Genomic DNA, 18,697 nt, shown 5'->3' with positions numbered 1-18,697 from the left:
ATTGTGGGGATTGTTGTCGCTTCGATAGCTAATCGACGTCAATTAATAAACTGAATGATGATCTCATCACAAATGTCACGACTCATCAACAACACCAATTCAGTCAATGCCCTGGTTACCCAACGTCTATATTCTACTAGAAAAGCAATGAAGATGACTTTATTATTATGAATGCGAATGCATTCTTCCGCGCAAGCGATTCATCGACAATATAGCCTGAAAATGCGTGACTCTCGTGATCCTGAACATGACAGAGTACAACCAAACTACTTTACTTGCACACTTGGGCAGGCAGCATTGGTTAATGCTGCAAATTCGACTGAGTTCTCCACTATCAACGAATTGATAGATGCATATGCAGAAAAGTTTCCGCTTCGGCCCGCTGTGGGCTTTCCGGTTCCGCCTCAGGTCTCGGAGACGCCAGAGCCCTGGTCATACATGGTACTGAGTAGGTTTGGCACGGTCAAGAAGAAGATCTTTGCTGAATGGTACAGCTTTCTGCGATCTTCGAAATTACACACATTTTGTTGCAAATGAACTTGAAAAGTTTCTCCCTCAATTTTGCAGAGCTGATAATGCTAGCAATGACACGCTGCCCACTGTCGCGCTCTTCTGCCCGAGTTCCGCTGACTTTCTTTTGACCTGGCTTGCGCTGATCAGATTGGGGTTTTCTGTTTTACTCATAGCGTATGTTGTTCAATGTTCCTACTTCGATCTCAAATTTCTGACGTTAACCAAGTCCACAATGTCAACCACGAGCAATTGCATCGTTGTGTGCTTCTTGCAAAGTCTCTTGCTTATTTTACGACAAGATATATGAAGATGCTGCCAAAGAAACGCTTGATTTTGTTGTTGATGATGCTTTGAGGTATCTCATACAAGAAATTCCTTTCAATGGCAATGTTATCAAGTACTACAAGCACCGCTCAAACAATGCCCAATTCCGCTTCCAATCCCAAGTCTCGAGATACGATATTGCATATATACATCATACTTCAGGCACTTCCTCAGATCTTCCAAAACCGATACCCCAGACCCATCATGCTGCTGTTGGGGTATTGCCTAGCTTTTCAGATAAAAGTTCTGGCGCAACCTTCTCAACAACACCGCTTTATCATGGCGGAGTTGCTGATGTTTTCCGTTCTTGGTCCAGCGCTGAAATGATCTGGCTCTTTCCAGGGAACGAACTGCCAATAACGGCGAGAAATGTTCTCTTGTCTTTGAGGAGTGCTGCGAAAGCAGTCGCAGATGGCAAGGGGTCAAAAGTAGCATACTTTTCCTCGGTGCCATATGTTTTACAAATGCTTTCCAACGACGATGCTGGTATGGAGATGCTGATGGCCATGGATACTGTTGGAGTCGGTGGCGCGGCATTGCCATCTTCAGTGGGTAATCAATTAGTCCAAAAGAAAGTTCGATTGATATCTAGATTTGGCAGCGCGGAGTGCGGGTGTAAGTTTCAGATGCATCTTTGCCTAGACTCCGCTGACGACATAGTTCTACTCTCCTCTTTTCGCGACTTTAGGAATGACGATGAATGGCAGTACCTCCGTGCAGGCCACGGTTCAGAGCTCCTACAGTTCGAACCACAAGGTAATAGTCTCTTTGAACTTATCATCAAGAAAGGATGGCCTCATATGGTATGTGATTTATTGAGCTGGATGGATGAGTGGTCGTTAACAAGGATAGGCAAAAACAAACCGCTCCGACGGTAGCTTTGCAACTTCTGACCTGTTTGAAAAGCATCATGCTATCGAAAATGCATGGCGGTATCATTCTCGAGCCGACTCTCAGTTAACTCTGATTACTGGCAAAAAGTTTGATCCCGCGCCAATTGAAGCTGACATTGCATCCTCCGCTTTGTTGGACGACGTTCTGGTTTTTGGCAATGGTCGCGAGTACCCTGGCGCACTTCTTTTTCTTCCAAAGGAAAGTGCAAGTTTATCTTCGACGCAGCTGGTTGACTGCATTTGGCCCGAAATTGAACGCATCAACGCTGGGGCCCAACCCCATACGAGGATTGCTAAGGGAGCTCTTGTCGTATTATCTCCTGGTCATTCTGCAATTCCAAAAAGCAGCAAAGGCACAGTCTTGCGTGCACAAGCTGAGCGTCAGTTTGAAGTCAATATTGAACGCGCCTACTCTCATTCAGGTAGTTCTGCAAGAGCTGGCACCATGGGGAATATTGAGGACCAAGACGTCCAGACAGCTCTGTACACTAAAGTTGCAAATATCATGGGCGATAAGCCGAGCCTTTCAGTAGATACCGATCTTTTTCCAATCGGCGTTGATTCCATTGCTTGTGTCCAGATTAGAAGCTATATTCAGCGAGTTAGTCTTTGTCTCGATTGGATACACTCGAAAGCTAAATATCTACAGGATTTACTTCCGGGTATTGAAGAGTCTTTACCTCTGAATATAGTCTATGACTGTGGCACGATTGATAGGTTAGACCAGTACTCTCTAGATTTGTCCAAGGGACTAACATTGCTGCAGGCTTGCCAGTTACATTATCGATCGGCGCCACGGTCTTGTCAAAGACAATACCCATGATGATGAGCAATTGATGTTTCAATTAGTTGATGAGTACGGTGATTTTAGCTGCGCCAGTACTGAACTTGGCCATCATTCTAGAAGAGATGATAATATCACTAGAAATGGAGAGGTCGTGGTAAGCATCCTCAACTCGTCACACAGCTCTCTGCTAACCAGTCCAGATCCTTACCGGCGCAACGGGCGCACTAGGCGCGCACTTGCTTGATGCATTCCGTCAAATGCAAAACGTATCCAGAATTATCTGCCTTGTTCGAGCTAAAACCCCAGAAAAAGCATTGGAAAGGGTCAACAAAAATCTAGAAGCGCATGCAAAGAAGCGAATAGATTCATCCGTTACACGCATCTCCTGCATACCGACGGATCTCGCAGATACAGCTCTTGGCCTGTCCAAACCGGAGTATAAAGAACTTGCTGAAACCGCAACCCTTATCGTGCACGCAGCATGGGCAGTCAATTTCAACGCCAGACTATCAAGCTTTGTTCATGACCATATTTCCGGTTAGACCCCGCTAACATTGCTACTACCTAAACTTTTTCATTAGGGCTCATGCGTTTCCAGGTCTCCATAACCTCATCACTCTTGCACTTGCAGCTCAACGCCCTGAACCACCAAGATTCATCTTCTGCTCCTCGACAGCAAGCGTATCAAATAGCCGCCCAAGCACAGGCATCATCCCGGAGACCCTTTCCCACACGCCATCATCTGCCTCGCCGCTAGGATACTCGCGCTCGAAATGGGTAGCGGAGAAAATCTGCCATCGTGCTCATGAAAACACGAGTCTACGCGGAAGGATATCCGTTCTTCGTATCGGCCAACTATGCGGTGATACAGACAAGGGGATATGGAACATGAGCGAGGCCTGGCCGCTAATGCTCAGCTCTGTCGCCGTGACGGGGGGTTTGCCTGCTATTGATCAGGTATGTCCCTTCCTTCCTCTGACCATTTTCCATGTATCTTCTGCGCTTCTTCCTAAATGATTTCCCCGCGGTTAACCACCATGGATGTTGTAGCCTCTAGACTGGCTCCCCCTAGACACCGCCGCCAAGGCAATTGTGAATATCAGTTCCTCCTTCTCAACCGGCCTTTCCCAGAGCACAGAAGTCCCTGTATTCCACATCGTCAACAAACATCAACATCCGCGCTGGTCCGATCTCTTAGCATGGCTGAAAAAGTTTGGAGTCGTGTTTGAAGCATTCCCGCCAGATGAATGGGTGCGTAGGCTAGAACAGGGTGATGAGCATACAGAGTCCAGTCGTCGTGGTAGTCATCCAGCGCGGAAGCTGCTCCCTTTGTGGAAATCTTTGGTATTTCTGCCCTATTCCTATTCCTTTCCACCCTTATTTTCTTTTTCTATTCCTGTTCCTATTCCTCTCCCTCTTCCTGTTCTATTCCCGTCCCTGTCCCTACATTTATCCCTAAACTTCTTTCTGGGTCGTGGAAGCTAATACACCCAGTACGCCGCTCCTCAACACCCCGAACCACGGGAGACTCCACACTTCGATACCCTTTGCGCAGAAAAGATCTCACATACGATGCGCACTGTCAACCCGATAGACGATGAGCATTTTCGGCGGATCTGGAACTGGATCGAGACATGTCCTTGTTCAAACTAGACTTTTCCGTAACTTTTGGTTTATACTGTTCCACATTTAACCATCCTCCATTGCAGCGTTTATCTTATCCTTTTTTTTCTAGAGTATATCACTAGATTGTTTCGGTAGAAGCGGTAGCTTATTGCGCGTTGTTTAACAGTAAAATGTACTTGATTTACTTTGATCACGACTGCTGAACTGCCCAAGTGCATTCAAAGAAAAAAGAGTAAAGGAAAGAGAGGAAGGGATGAAAAGTATGTCCGATTCTAAGTTCGCCGTAATACGCCAGATGTAATGCAAATGTTCAGTCCCTTGATCCTGTTCCCAACTTGAGCAGAAATGAAGATGTGGTAGGTAATGCTTCCTCGCGCAGAGTAAGTGCAGACACGGTCCGCGGTGCCCGGTGCACGGTGCCATCCAACTCAGCAAACGGAAGCCGTATTAACGGTGTACGCGTAGTCGATATAAAGAAATACGCATCCACGCATCCCGAGTTCGTCCTGCACAGCAACAGCCAACACCACCCCGTTTCTTTCCAAGCTCATATATCAAAGAAACTTGTCAATCACCGCACTTCTCCATCAATCCACAGTTCCCTCTCCACAATCCCATCATCCCACCACACTACCACCACACTACCACAATTACTCCCCCCGTCTCTCCAGTTCCTTCTTCACCTCCGCCAAAAGCCCCACAATCTCCGCCTCTTTGCCCTCCACCTCCAGCGCTTTGCCCAACCAGTCCTTACTCTCCCGCAGGCGGCCCATCTCCACCAAGCATTTCCCTCGGCGCCACCACGCCTTCGCATTGCCGATCCTCTTCATCTCCACGCTCGTCTCCGCATCGACCGCCGCCTCCGGGAAATTGCGCAGACCCATCTGCGCCGCCGCCCTGTTCGCAAACAGGCCCGCGACCTCTTCCCGCACCAGCCCCGCGGGTTCCCACACCGGCCGGCCCAGCGCCATGTCGATTGCAAACGTGTACAGCCGCACGGCCTCGGCGTGCGCGCCCTTGCGGAAATGCGCGTTGCCGTTCTCCCGCATCTTCGTGATCGCCGCGCTGCGTTTCGGGTTCACGGGGATCGGAGGCGGCGGGGTTTTTCCGGGCGTCTCGAGGCTCAGCAGCGTGCGGTGCAGGGCGTTGAGCGTCGCGAGCTCGGTGGTTAGGGCGGAAGAGGAGCTGGTGGAAGAGGTGGAAGAGGTGGAGATGGCTTTGCTGGACGGGTCGAGGTGTAGAGGGAGGAGGGTGAATGTTTCGTCCATTTTTGGGTTGCTTTTCAGATATCGGTTTTGAAGAATGGGTCGATCGGAATGTTTTGTTAGGTTGTAGTTCGACTTGGTTTTGGTACTTTTGCTATGTGTTTTCTGTTATTTGAAATCGAGATGTTGTGAGAGTACAGCTCAGCGTTCAGGAGACGAATGGAGGCGGGTGCGTGGATGGTTTGACAGGCGTTGGTTTGAAACGTCCTGCAACGAAAAGTGCCGAGTACGGCGATCCAGGCTATCCAGATTTAATGATCGAGTAAAGGCGTAAAGCAAGTGTGGTGGATATTGTGGAGTGGAGGAGCGTGGAGAACAAAGCGGCCAAAAGGACAAATGTTCGAGTTGACTGCTTGGTGATGCTCCAACTGTCAGGTAGGCCGGTCGGGGCGGACTTTGTGATCTCCGACCTCCCCGAATGGTCCCGGTCCCAAACTCACGGCTGGCTGTTTTGCCGCGACACTTTCAATTGCTCATCCAGTACACATATGAATATCAACAAGTGGGATTTTTAATAATTTTAATAAATGCATATATTGACAGTTATCATTCTATCTATTCGTAATTGTTCGTCACTACTGGCTGGTTTGTGCACACCCTTTCCATGCTCTGCTACAACGACATGCTCCGCTGTCTGAACCTAATATCAAATGGCTGTGCTGAAAAACAAACATCAAATACCAAGGCGCATTCTTTACATATTCCGCGATATTCAGAAAAGAGGGTATCAGCTGCTGCTAGATTGTTTCTTTGTTTGTAGCGTCATCAGGCTCCTCCCGCTCCGCGATAGCTATAGTCGGCATCCGGAAAGTGGACGTGTCCACTGGGCGCAAAGCCATCGGGCTCGACGCTGGCGGCTCCACGGATTCGGTCCTCCTCTGCCGAGTGAAGATCTCCGTATCCGCCGCTGTATGGCTCTGGCTGCCAGTCCGGTCGTCGACTTGGCAGTTGGTAGTCGTCCGCCTCATTCTGGTGCAGAGGTGCATAGTCGTCTCCTTCGTGTGCGCTGACGTGGCCGGGCTTGATAATGTCATTGTCATCGTCATCAAACGTATTGGTGGAGAATGCGTCTTTTGTTTGGTTTTCAATCGAGTTGGGATCGTGGGGTTGGGGCTCGTCGCCCGGGAGGGTGCCGTTCTTGCGATAATAAATGGCGCCATAAATTGATATCGCAGCCGTTACCGCGAAGAAGATGCTAACAAAAGAGTAATCAACAAATTGCTCGGCTTGCATTTTCTGAGACTTGCTTCGAAGACTTACAAGACTACAACGCCGAACCCCACAGTGACCTTGCTGAGTTTGCAGGTGGTCTCGGAGCCATATGCAAAAGTGGCACAGCTGGCATCACTCTTCTTCTTTTTCTTGGCTCCTTCAGACTCGCCACTACTGTTCCAGGTTGCGACTGCGATGGCTGCCGACAGCCAGAAGATCTAAATTGCAACATGAGCGACGATAATTTTGTGATCGAGAGAATCGTACTTACGGCAAATACTGTATCAATCGCTGCATAAGCGTATGCGTTTGCGAATCGCCTCGCTCGTGACCACATGGGCACCATGGTCAAATAGATGAGCGCTGGGATGCTCAACCAACACTACGATGGCGTTAGCAGCAAGTTTGGAGTTTGAGGGGACTAGACACTGCGTACGAGAGTAAAGAACCATTTTGTACGACCGTCGGTGGTACTACTCTGCGTAAAAATTGCTATTGTGACGGCCCACGAAACGAAGATGATGACGGCCTGCGCAATATGCAGAGCCATTTTGCTGAGCTGCACATAGCTCAAGGGTAGCCGCATCGCGACGGAGTGATGTGGAATGAAACTAGGAACTTGAATTTGTTCGATGAAATGTGAGTTCAGAGACGTGGACAGCCGGCAGTATATGTAACGAAGAGGCAGTCAAGCAAGGCTGAGCGGGTGATGGTTGAAATTTGGAGGGTTGCAGATGCACAGTAGTTCCCGTGTAAGCCGACCGTCGTTGTAGTCGTACAAGTAGGATAATTGTTGTAATTAGACTCGTGACGGGTGCTGTGCCGATTAAAGAAGAAAGAAGACGGCGAGAGGCTGTGTTGATGCTGAGTACTTGGGTCTCACGTCCGCAGCCTCTCAACGCGCAAGCTGGTGGTCACTGTTGTCAGGCAGATCCATCATAGCAACCAATCATCTTTCTCCCTCAGCCTTTAGTGGTTTAAAATAGCATCAGCCACCCCGATGACATGCCCCCCTGCACTTTCTTCTTCGCTGTGCTTGAGTGTTTCGCCAATTGGAATATATCATTCGCCCAGCTCTCAACTATAGCCGTGTGTTTTATGCCCTTCAATCCAGAACACAATGTATCTCTCTCGGTTCTATCCTGCTGAGGACCCTTGACTGGCTGTTGTTTTCATTTCCGCTAATCCGGCTAGACTCGACATGAACTGGTAACCGACAGTCCTCTAAAGGCCATGATGTCAGCACCCAAAGCCTGTCAACAATCACAGAGCAACTCACGGTTATGGTTACTTCTTTTGATGCTTCACTAAATATGTCATGAATAACCCGGCTTTGCTATGTGCAATGCTTCCTTCTAGTCCTCAATGCCATAAAATGAAGTGATAACACATGTATTTTATCAAATGACATGCTATGTTGCCGCTAGCAAGCAAACATTTTGGTCGTGCTCACATTAATCCGGCTCCATTTCTGCCGCTGCAGGATGGCGCTCAGAAACTGCCCCGGCCAGTACACGTGGTATAACCACCACCATGGTAATGGATCCCAAACTTCATACGTGCCGTCCTTCCACGTGGCCAGCCGTTGCAAGAAGAGAGCAACGCCATAAAACGTGTCGCCCGTACGAGCAGTGCCTGTCGAAAAGCGAAATAAAGGTTGTAAAATCAAGCTGACCAAGTCATGGCCAACCCAATAATATTGTAGCGGTTGACGTGGAATCAGAGGTGTATTATCATGGCCGTTCAATGAAACGACGCCTGGAGAAAGACAGAGCAGGTACCGCTCAGCAAGCTTGGTGTCTAAGCCCCGAAACAACACAACAGCAGTATGCGCTCGAGGATTGCATTCAATGGGATACAAAATATCTTCGGAGCCCTTCTTCGTCACATTAGATTGAACCAAGAAATCGAACGAAAGATGGCCTGTCATGGATCCTTCTGCTCTCCGAACAAACTCTTGAGTGAACCGAAGCATTGCCTGACTTATCGCCGAGCCTGCATCGAGGGCTTCGTAATGCATGAGCAGCTCTGCGGATGGACAGGCAACGAACGCTTCAACATGGCCGTTGATGACTAGTGCGTGCGTGCAATACTCTCCTCCGCGAATAAACTGCTGCAGCACCCATGGTTGATCTTCCGAGATGGCGAGATTCGACAAATGCCGGCTTGTTTCATCTGCTGTAGCGCGAGGAAGAAGTGTCATATCTCCTCGATTCGCATCGTCCATTCCGACTGGTTTCATAATATATCTCTTCTTGTCGGCATCCCGCAGAATAGCCATTACACTCTCGTGAGAAGTCACAATGTGCGTTTCTGGAACAGTCAACCCCAGGCTTCTCGTCTCCTCGATGAAGGTGTACTTCTCGTGGAGCATTCGTGTAGTCTCGGCATCATGCTGAATCGCTTTGCATTTGGTATGCCTCTCTACCACTTCTTTTGCAATCCCATCGTCCACAGCAGACGCAACTCCAGAGCAGCTCACCCAAAGATCTACCCCTTCTTTCCTTGTGACTGCGATAAGATCCTGCACATACTGTTCTGAGCTGGCCTTGTCAACAGGCTTGGTCAACGTATAGAATCCACACAAAGCCCTTGAAAATCTGCCACTGGCCGATATGCCATTTGAGGCAAAGTCCGCTCCAATGACCTTGTGTCCGACTCGATGGAAGATGCGGGCGAGTGCCAATCCTTTTGCCATGCCAACGCCGGTGATAAGTACGGTACAAGGAACGGAGGGGACTTTGCTTTTGCCTTCATTGCGCCTCAAAACAAACGTAAAGGTGAAATGCAATGCATAGCTCAAAAATAGAACAAAAGTATCGAAAGGAAGAAACAAAACACTCAAGAATATCAGGGCGGCATTTTGAAAATAATGTCGATGCCATGGCGAGTCGTGCGACAGCATCTTTGTTTCATGAACCTGCGCTCTAAGCTGCAGATTACATATGGACTTTCAGGTGCGAAGATATAACCAAGAAATTGCAAACGTTGTTTACCTGAAAGGATGGACGTGGCATTGAGGTGTAATACGTCATGACAATTTTTGACGAACCCAACACACCGCAATATATATAGTATCTTGCGGGGATGACTACAAATCAGTGCATCTGGTAGGCATAGGTATTCCAGTAGATTTTGGGAAGAAATCATTCTATGTCGAGACTGAGGATATGGACAACATTTCTATTCTCTATACAAACGCACATTAAATCGCTTGGAAGTACTCGGTGTATATCCTAGTAATCGATAGCTTTGTTAACTTTTTTTTTGTCTTTTTCTACGTCTCTCTAAGATAAATATGCGTTCGTGCTTTCATTACGATACAACTACTACATGGTGATTTACGCCTTGATTCCATCTGTCAAGCTCTTCGTTTCCGGGCGCATCCCCTTGATGTTATCTTTGATAGGGTTGTTCAAACCACGAGACGGCCCACCATTGATGACGTTGTCTCTCGGAATCTTCTGGCCGTCGATGAGATTGCCGTCAGCGGAACTATGGGATTGATCTCCAATGCCATTGATTCCGTCATGGCCGGCTGCGGCAATCGAGGATTTAGACGTCTCGACTTGGCCATCCTCAGCGTAACCTGTATCGCTCGCGTCCACAAACGCTTCGATACCCTCACCATGTCTGGGATACTCTTTCATGAGAGCCTTGTGGCGCCTCAGAGCTGCCTTCATCTCCTCGGTCGACACGTCATTCAAAAAGATGCATGATCCGAGTGGATGTGGTACAGCAGCGCGCAGTTTCCCATCTCGTGTACGGAGGATAGCTGCGGTCGCTTTCTCGAGCAACTGCTCATCGAATTGAAAGTGGTCCATTGATAGCCCTGCGCGCGAGAACAGGCGTAAAAGTCTGGTGTGCTCATCGTCAGAAATGAGGCCTCGACTGTTCGCTAGCGTCGCAGAGTACGCCATGTCAATAGAAATAGCGTGACCATGTCTCAACGGAACGTCAGGAACAAGTTCATGCATCGGAGACCATCTACACATGTTAGCTGATGAAAACCAAGGACAAGCAGTTTAGCCATACGTATGACCATACGCAATCACTCTGTCCAATCCAATCTCATGAAGATTCGGAGTCTCAAGCTTCAGCATTTCGTGGATTCCATCGCGGTTTATCATATCAGAAGCTTCGCGCACTGCTGGGGAGGCTCCGTTTGCTCGACCAAATTTCGTTTGGATAATTTCCTCGCAGAATCTGTCCAAAAGCTCAAAGGTCGGTAGGTGCGAACAAGTAGAAATCTTGATAAGCTCAGCAAAGCCATTCCGAACCTGAGCAGTTGGTAGCGTCCGAAGGAAAGTGAAGTCCAAGAAGGTATGCATTGGAGCATGATATGCACCTAGACGATTCTTGTAGTTCCCATAGTTCACAGCCACCTTGATTGAGACCGAGGCATCAATCAAGCCAATCACTGTGGTAGGAATTCGAATGTAATTGGTATTCCTGCGGTAGGCAGCGCATGCAAAGCTATCGACATACATTATCAGCAAGCGTGTCGAATGAGAGAGTAAATAGATATACTCACCCGGCGACGTCGGTTACCAGGCCTCCGCCAACAACCAATACTGGTTCCTTGTTTAATTAGTTCCAGACCTTCTGGGTTGCCAATGAACGACACACTTACCTTTCGGAAAATACCAAATTCATTCATGGAGTCGACAATGCTCAATAACGTTTCTATCGATTTCGCTTTTTCCCCGATTCTCGTCTTGTGGACCTTGAGTGTAAGTCCATAGTGATCAAAATACTTCTCCAACTGTTGCCCATAGAGGTTATGGACGTTCAAGTCCATGACAGCGAGAGCTCGGCCCCACTGTTTGTATAGGTTGGCAAGATGTTCATTGCGAGGATCAAATACGCCATCGAGGAACGTGAAATCGTACGAAATCTTCTCGAAGCCTTCAACATGAAAGCCAGCCTTGGTCGCTGTAACTGACGCCTTGAGGTCTGACATGGTGCATAAAGAAAGAAGCGAAATATGCGATCCGTTTGCAAATGAAACAAATTCTCAATGAAAAGGCGCGTCTTATAAATCATGAAAGATTCATCCTTGGGAACCAGAAATGTGGGAGCACACGTCAATTCGAGCGTCTATTACCACATCACTCGCATCATCCGAATCTGCTTCTTTTGACAAAGAATTAGTGCCATGAATGGTGAAACGAAAGTTTGGGAAAACAAGGCCATTTCCCCGCAATCAAGTCAAGGTTCTGCGACCAGCAGACTTGGAGCACGGAAGCTCGTGCTACACCAAGTGCCCTCCCGTAACTGTATAAGCTGCTGCCTCCATTTTGCAAATCCAGTCACGCACAGGACGACTCGGATACTAGGTTTTACGCTGTTTCCTAGCGTAGCACACACATGTGAACACTGCTATGGTTCTGATTGGTGTAGTTGGAAAGGTCATTGAACTGAAGGCGCAACAGGCATGCCATGTTGAGTTTGAGCCAATGTGAGCTAAGGAAGCAAGATCATGAATTGCGTTTGATTCCCCATGGGATAATCGTTGGCGTCACCTCAAATTTTTGAACCCCGCAAGGGGATGAATTGCGCCATCGGTTTGGAAAGGAGATCAGGCCATGTCAGATCTCGCCGGGTAGATCCAACTCAGAATGAACCGTCGAAGCACCAATTTGTGCTAAACCAGGGGCGCCTTTGTATAATAAGTGATACTATGCCAGACATAGAGCAACGTGACTTCATGAGACGACCTCGCTGGGGCAACCCATGGCCGAAGATCCCTGTACCATCTGCGTAGTCCATTAGTTTATGAGGCTCTCGACCAAGGCAGTGTAATCACGTAATAGACAGCTCTATTTATTTTGGGCTCATAATGACATTAACATTTAGAGCCGTGTTTTGGGGTGGTGAGAAGACAGGAGTGTTGTTCCTGAATTAAGGATGAAATCATCATCTTGACCGTCACTCTTGGCGCCCCTCGCTATCCTAAATCTGGTTAAGTGTCCAGATCTCTCCAACTCCCCCACAATCTTCCTGGAGTCATAACAATCTCTCCAGCTCACCATGTCTTGTCAATGCCAATTGGTTTGAGAAGGGAGCATCTTCTCGATTAATGTAAACATACGTCTAGTAGCATTCTGTCATGTGATGTTTTGCCCTACACTTGGGTTTACTATTCGGATATTTTAGCAGTAGTTGTTTCTCAAGAATAATTTTGGCTCAAGCTTATCCACCAAACTTGCATAAACAGTATGGCTGCGTCAACCAGCGAGACCTCTTCGTTTGATTCACAAAAGGCATACGTCAAGAAGGGTACCGGTAGCTTTGTGAGTTGTGCGTCTTTGAAATTTTGGCAATGATTTGAAGCTGACGAGCATGGAAGTTTGATGATGGTCGGGAGACCGAATTGCTTCGATTTGTATACAATCATCCGTCTGTATCTGAGATTCGGGGAAAGCCAAAAGGAGTCCTGAAAGTCATCGACGAATACGCCCGAACCCAAAGATATCTGATGAATGTGGGGGAGGATAAGGGCAAAATTGTGACAAGGCTCATCTCAGAAAGCCGGCCGACAGTCATGGTTGAGTTAGGTGGCTATGTGGGTTACTCTGCAATTCTATTTGGTGAAGCTTTGCGTGAAGCTGGAGGCAAGCGGTATTTCAGCCTTGAGCGAGATCCAGTGTTTGGTGCGGTGATCTTGTCACTTGTCGACCTCGCGGGTTTGAGTGATGTCGTCAAAGTTGTGGTTGGGCCGAGCGCTGATTCGTTGCGGCGATTGCATTCGGAGCGTCGACTGCAACATATTGACCTGATGTTTCTGGATCATTACAAACCTGCCTATACGACTGATCTCAAGCTGTGTGAGGAGCTTGGCCTCGTGAAACCTGGCTCGATCCTAGCAGCCGACAACGTCATCAAGCCGGGCAATCCACCATACCTGGAGTATGTCCGTAGTACTGTTGAAGCAAAACTGGGCGCACTTCAAAGTGGCCAGACTATGCAGAATTTCAATGCAGGGTTTGCAGAGAGGACATCACATCAATATTCGAACCGCGAAGGCAACGAAAAATTTGACGATTCAGTCAAAGGGAATCCAAAGCTTGTTTACGAGAGTCGTCTTGTGCCAAGTTATGAACCCACCGGAGAGCCTGTAAGTCATAATGACTCGCTGGGCTAGCCAAGCTTCGACTGACCTTTCCCACAGGATGGCATCGAGATTACAAGGTGTATAAGGGAGGAGATATAACATTGTGTTGTAGAGTGATAGTGGAATATCTATTCAAATCATCAGAGATTTAGAGTCGTCAGAAATTGAATGTTCTACCCCGGCCGAGCTTCATCCTTGGATATTCATCCGATATTCTCCGTTTCGCCCCTAAAAGTACTCGGAGTTATAGTTAAACCTTGGGTGCCTTGGTGGCATCGGGGAAAAGCTGAAAGCCAAAGGGACCGGTAGCGGGTACAAGCCCCCTGACCGCACACAACCGAAGTGCCCAGTGGCAAACTCGTCACGTGATGTCATGGTTGGCCAACAAGAAGAAAGAAAAGAGAAAAAAAAGTCTTTTACGATTGGGTTTTAAAAACAATACGACAAAGGCATTCGAAGACTCCTTCGTCCTTTTTATCTTCATTTCCAAATAATTGAAAAAAAGAGGGGGTTTTGCAGAGCAGAACTCTTGCAGCATTCAAATTTTTATTCCTTTCCTCCTCCTTCCCTCCTTCCCACAACGTCATTTCCAGCTTTTTTCCTCGCAAAAATCTTAAGGGCGCTGGACCGCCACGCCAATCGATAAGGCTATATTACGACCCCACCCAATTCGCCTTTTTCAACCTACACCCACGACACAGTCTACTCCTCCCTCTTTCTTTCGTTGCTTGTACTCCACAACGCATTAAAGATGGTTTCAGCCTCCAAAGCAGCTCGTCAGGCCAAGCGTGCCGACGGTGGTGAGAAGAAGAAGACCACCACTTCCAGACTGTCTTCCAAGGCCGCCTCCAAGGCCTCTTCTGTCAACGGTGACGAGCCTCTGCTTGACGCCGATGGCAACCCCCTTCCCGAGTCTGAACAGCCAGCAACCTCGGCTGCGAAGCTTGAGGGTATCAAGAAGTTGACCCTGCAGGAAGACGACGAAGGTATCTCCGACCGTGTTACCACCGGTGTGCTGGCTTCTCTGCCTGCCAGCCGTGATGCCAAAATCACTTCCGCTTCCTTGGTCTTCCACGGCAAGGTCCTTTTCAACGACAGCACTCTCGAACTCAACTATGGCAGAAGATATGGTCTTTTGGGTGAGAACGGCTGCGGCAAGTCCACCCTTCTGAAGTCCATCTCTAAGCGAGAGTTCCCTGTCCCCGAACACATTGATATCTACCTTCTGAACGAAGGTGCTCCCCCCACCGATTTTGGTGCCCTTGACTGGGTTGTCAGGGAGGCAGAGAACGAGTTGGCTCGTCTTGAGAGACAAGCCGAAGAGGTTCTCGAAAATGAGGGTCCTGAAAGCCCTATCCTTGAAGACCTTTATGAGGTAAGACGAAAATCGTTTTTTTTTGTCTTGCGGTTGAATGCAACAAGTTGCTGACGAGTTGCAGCGCATGGAAACCATGGACCCTCAAACTTTCCACACCCGTGCCTCCTTGATCTTGACCGGTCTCGGTTTCAACAAGAACACCATCAACAAGAAGACCAAGGACATGTCTGGTGGTTGGCGTATGCGTGTGGCCCTTGGAAAGGCCCTCTTCGTCAAGCCTTCATTGCTTCTTTTGGACGACCCCACTGCTCATCTTGACCTCGAGGCGTGCGTGTGGCTGGAAGAGTATCTGAAGAAGTGGGACCGTACATTGGTTCTCGTCTCTCACTCCATGGACTTCCTCAACGGTGTCTGCACCAACATGATTGACATGCGCATGAAGCAGCTCCTCTACTATGGTGGTAACTACGACTCTTACCACAAGACTCGCTCCGAGCAGGAGACGAACCAGATGAAGGCGTACGCCAAGCAGCAGGAAGAAATTCAGCACATCAAGAAGTTCATTGCTTCCGCCGGTACTTATGCCAATCTTGTCCGTCAAGCCAAGTCTCGTCAGAAGATTCTGGACAAGATGGAGGCCGATGGCTTCATCCAGCCTGTGCAGCCGGACAAGGTCTTCACCTTCCGTTTTGCCGATGTCGAGAAGCTTCCCCCTCCCGTCCTTTCCTTCGATGATGTTACCTTCTCATACTCTGGCAAGGCCGAGGACAACTTGTATGAGCATCTCGACTTGGGTGTCGACATGGATTCCCGTACTGCTCTTGTCGGCCCCAATGGTGTCGGCAAGTCGACTCTCCTTCGTATCATGACCGGTCACCTTTCCCCCACTTCCGGCAACGTCTCTCGTCACACCCACTTGAAGTTGGGTATCTACAGCCAGCACTCTGCTGATCAGCTCGATCTCACCAAGTGCGCTCTCGACTTTGTGCGCGACAAGTATGGTTTCAAGTCTCAGGACTACCAGTACTGGCGTCAGCAGCTCGGCCGTTATGGTCTGACCGGAGAGGCCCAGACCGCCTTGATGGGTACTCTGTCTGAGGGTCAGAAGAGCAGAATCGTCTTCGCTCTGTTGGCCATTGACGGACCAAACATGCTTTTGCTCGACGAGCCGACCAACGGTCTTGATATTCCCACCATTGACAGTTTGGCCGACGCCATCAACGCCTTCAGCGGTGGTGTTGTTGTCGTCTCTCACGACTTCAGGTAAGCAAATGCGCTCAATCTCTGCTTTTTTTTTTTGTGACCATTTTACTAATCACCTCTTAGATTGCTTGACAAGATTGCCAAGGACATTATGGTCTGCGAGAACAAGACGGTTACCCGATGGGACGGCAGTATTGGTCAATACAAGAACCACCTCCGGAAGAAGATGATTGAGAAGGGTGCTGTCTAATTTATTTCGAGACATGAGATATGATGATGTTGGAGAAACTGCTCATTAAAAGTCGACACGGACGATGATGTCGTCCGTGTGTATATCCCTTTATCTAGACACGCGCCGAGAATCATGCGTTGAACAAATCCGCATTGGGATGTTTTATTTTACCCAGTAGAGGCGTTTAGATTGATCAATTTAAAAATTGATGACATTTTAAAAAATAATTTCTTTGCTGAAGCTAGTAAAATGTCCGCAAAAGTCTGCTTTTATTATGTGAAAACTCCATTATTCGTGCCCCAAGTACGCCAACGCCATGCATGTCATGCTCGATAGATTTACTTTCGCTCAAGGGATATCACTTTTTCAACTCTGGCCCGAATACGTCCGCTGCCTCTTGATCTGCCTTTTCCCTTTCGAACTTTCTCTTCTTCGCCGCCTGCTCCTCTTCTGAACTCGCACCCTCTCTTTTCGGCCCTCGACTCAGACCCGCTATATCAATCTTCTCCGGATTCCGACACGCATACAGCTTCTTGTCAATGCGCTTGAGCTCCGCAAACTCCTCCTTGGACGGAGACACCGTCGCAGTCGTAGACGCCAGCAGCGTCGCGCACGCACGTAGCGTAGTCACCAGCTTCGCCTTGAGTTCCGCCACCACCGCATTCATCGTCATCGATGTACCATCATCACCACCACCACCACCCTGGACTCCGCTACCGCTACTAGCAGTAATCGCCAAAGGAAACTTGGTATCGATATAATACATCGCCAGCGGTTCATCCACGCGCAGCAGCGTCGCCAGCCAGATCTGCGACGGCGTGTACAGGAAATACGCATCCGTCAACACCGCCGCCGTCTTCAGTATCTCCTTGGCCTTGCCATGCGCTGTGCGTATCCGGACCGTCAGACCCGCCGCGTTCTCCGCCCCAACCTGTCTCTGCATCTCGGCTTGTAGTTCCTGCGGGCTCCGTCGCTCCCCTCGCCCCGCCAGCGGAACACCCTTGCCTTCTGCCAACGCGAGCAGTTCCATGAAGCCCCCCTCCAGTCCGCGCAGCGGGTGCCGCACGTCAAATGTGAACCGCAGGCCCTGGGTGACGAGGTACTCCGGCGCAATCACATCGTCCGGGGTAACTTTCGATCCGAGTTTCGAGGAGAAGCTGCGCAGCGAGGTATAGTGGTTTTCGGTCTTGGTGGCGAGGAAGACTGCCGACGGCATGATGGATTTCGGGTGGTATGTCATTGGGGAGTTGGAGAGGTAGAACCGTTTGAGGAATTGCACGGCGGTTGCCTGGTAATGTCATGGCTTGAGTTTCTTTCATGTACAGCATATGTGACTTGGTGGAGCAGTATATATTTTGCGATCGGGGAAGAATAGTGGTATAGACGGTCAGAAACGTACCTTGACGTTGGTAGGAAAGTTGCAAAAGTCCGACAACTCCATTGCGCGCACGCAGTAGAAGCCGATCAGCTTCTGTTCTTCTTCGACCGTCAGGCATTCGATTTCCTGGTCGGCTTCCTTGTTGAAAGAAGGTGTTGCTGTTCCATTTGATTCTCCTCTTCCATTTTGCTGCTTGGCTGCCGCTGTTGCTGCTGTCTCGGTCTCGCTGGTGCTGCCGCTGCCAGTGTCTGTAGACAATGCTTTGGCCTCCCGCGTCCGCTTTATCGCGATTCGCACTCGATCCGCAGCAAGCGCATTCGTCGTGGATCGCAGAGAAGCGAGCGCTTCAGGCGTAAAGGACCATAGTCGATATTGCGTAGATGTGCGGTATGCTTCGTCTTCTGTCATGGTCGGCGTCCTAGATGACAGAGAGATCCAGACGTCAATGTGGTGGACTCTACACACAAAGATGTCGCTTGAAGCTGTGACGACCTCCGAGGTTGGGTGGTGACGAAACTGTTTACCTGTCCTGGCTCAGAATGAGCAAATTAGCTGTGAACTGAAATAAATGTGATGATGATATAATTAAATTGATTTAACAATAGAAAAAGATTAGAATCCAGTGACAATTATTACAACTAAATCGATATTTCATAGTATTTTCATTGGTTTCTAACATCTAGACCTTCAACCTTGAAATATTTCTACGGGTTAGCAAATCTCAAGATCTATATAATTATGAGAAAAATAATTTTCTAAAAGATCCCAACTAAGAAAGGGTAGATTAAAAAGTGCAAAAGAAATATGCACAATGCAATGATGACAATAG

At 48.6% G+C, this 18,697-nt stretch overlaps 8 protein-coding genes across 8 annotated transcripts; 3 read left to right on the top strand and 5 right to left on the bottom strand.

Moving 5' to 3' along the window:
* Positions 1-222: 222 nt before the first annotated feature.
* Positions 223-4,299, top strand: L228DRAFT_257184 (acetyl-CoA synthetase-like protein; the record flags this gene model as incomplete). Its single annotated transcript, XM_018333966.1, has 10 exons — positions 223-448; positions 495-687; positions 740-1,452; positions 1,498-1,640; positions 1,690-2,447; positions 2,497-2,671; positions 2,718-3,054; positions 3,116-3,474; positions 3,568-3,861; positions 4,012-4,299. The coding sequence occupies 10 exons, from the start codon at positions 223-225 to the stop codon at positions 4,168-4,170; spliced, it is 3,357 nt and encodes a 1,118-aa protein (XP_018184667.1). The 3' UTR covers positions 4,171-4,299.
* Positions 4,300-4,793: 494 nt separating this feature from the next.
* On the bottom strand, positions 4,794-5,411 carry L228DRAFT_215302 (hypothetical protein; the record flags this gene model as incomplete). The annotated part of the gene is made up of 1 exon (XM_018330073.1): positions 4,794-5,411. One exon carries the CDS (start codon positions 5,409-5,411, stop codon positions 4,794-4,796), a length of 618 nt encoding a protein of 205 aa, XP_018184666.1.
* A 524-nt stretch (positions 5,412-5,935) lies between these two features.
* Positions 5,936-7,478, bottom strand: L228DRAFT_251198 (hypothetical protein). The gene is made up of 4 exons (XM_018333507.1): positions 7,057-7,478; positions 6,892-7,002; positions 6,669-6,838; positions 5,936-6,603 (listed from the first exon to the last, which is right to left on the bottom strand). The coding sequence occupies exons 1-4, from the start codon at positions 7,168-7,170 to the stop codon at positions 6,174-6,176; spliced, it is 825 nt and encodes a 274-aa protein (XP_018184665.1). The 5' UTR covers positions 7,171-7,478; the 3' UTR covers positions 5,936-6,173.
* Positions 7,479-8,043: 565 nt separating this feature from the next.
* On the bottom strand, positions 8,044-9,318 carry L228DRAFT_285977 (hypothetical protein; the record flags this gene model as incomplete). The annotated part of the gene is made up of 1 exon (XM_018336400.1): positions 8,044-9,318. The coding sequence occupies one exon, from the start codon at positions 9,316-9,318 to the stop codon at positions 8,044-8,046; it is 1,275 nt and encodes a 424-aa protein (XP_018184664.1).
* A 527-nt stretch (positions 9,319-9,845) lies between these two features.
* Positions 9,846-11,651, bottom strand: L228DRAFT_263879 (3-dehydroquinate synthase). Its single transcript, XM_018334532.1, has 4 exons — positions 11,254-11,651; positions 11,155-11,201; positions 10,656-11,096; positions 9,846-10,607 (listed from the first exon to the last, which is right to left on the bottom strand). Exons 1-4 carry the CDS (start codon positions 11,581-11,583, stop codon positions 9,962-9,964), a joined length of 1,464 nt encoding a protein of 487 aa, XP_018184663.1. The 5' UTR covers positions 11,584-11,651; the 3' UTR covers positions 9,846-9,961.
* A 997-nt stretch (positions 11,652-12,648) lies between these two features.
* Positions 12,649-13,922, top strand: L228DRAFT_234304 (catechol O-methyltransferase). The gene is made up of 3 exons (XM_018330659.1): positions 12,649-12,916; positions 12,973-13,740; positions 13,795-13,922. The coding sequence occupies exons 1-3, from the start codon at positions 12,842-12,844 to the stop codon at positions 13,834-13,836; spliced, it is 885 nt and encodes a 294-aa protein (XP_018184662.1). The 5' UTR covers positions 12,649-12,841; the 3' UTR covers positions 13,837-13,922.
* A 247-nt stretch (positions 13,923-14,169) lies between these two features.
* On the top strand, positions 14,170-16,735 carry L228DRAFT_251195 (putative ABC transporter). The gene is made up of 3 exons (XM_018333506.1): positions 14,170-15,112; positions 15,177-16,318; positions 16,382-16,735. Exons 1-3 carry the CDS (start codon positions 14,489-14,491, stop codon positions 16,506-16,508), a joined length of 1,893 nt encoding a protein of 630 aa, XP_018184661.1. The 5' UTR covers positions 14,170-14,488; the 3' UTR covers positions 16,509-16,735.
* A 6-nt stretch (positions 16,736-16,741) lies between these two features.
* On the bottom strand, positions 16,742-18,482 carry L228DRAFT_285973 (cyclin-like protein). Its single transcript, XM_018336399.1, has 2 exons — positions 17,890-18,482; positions 16,742-17,778 (listed from the first exon to the last, which is right to left on the bottom strand). Exons 1-2 carry the CDS (start codon positions 18,274-18,276, stop codon positions 16,849-16,851), a joined length of 1,317 nt encoding a protein of 438 aa, XP_018184660.1. The 5' UTR covers positions 18,277-18,482; the 3' UTR covers positions 16,742-16,848.
* Positions 18,483-18,697: the final 215 nt, after the last annotated feature.

The sequence above is a fragment of the Xylona heveae genome (assembly GCF_001619985.1).
Source record: "Xylona heveae TC161 unplaced genomic scaffold L228scaffold_14, whole genome shotgun sequence".
NCBI classification, from domain to species: Eukaryota; Fungi; Ascomycota; class Xylonomycetes; order Xylonales; family Xylonaceae; genus Xylona; species Xylona heveae.
This window is presented reverse-complemented; position numbering and strand designations above follow the sequence as displayed.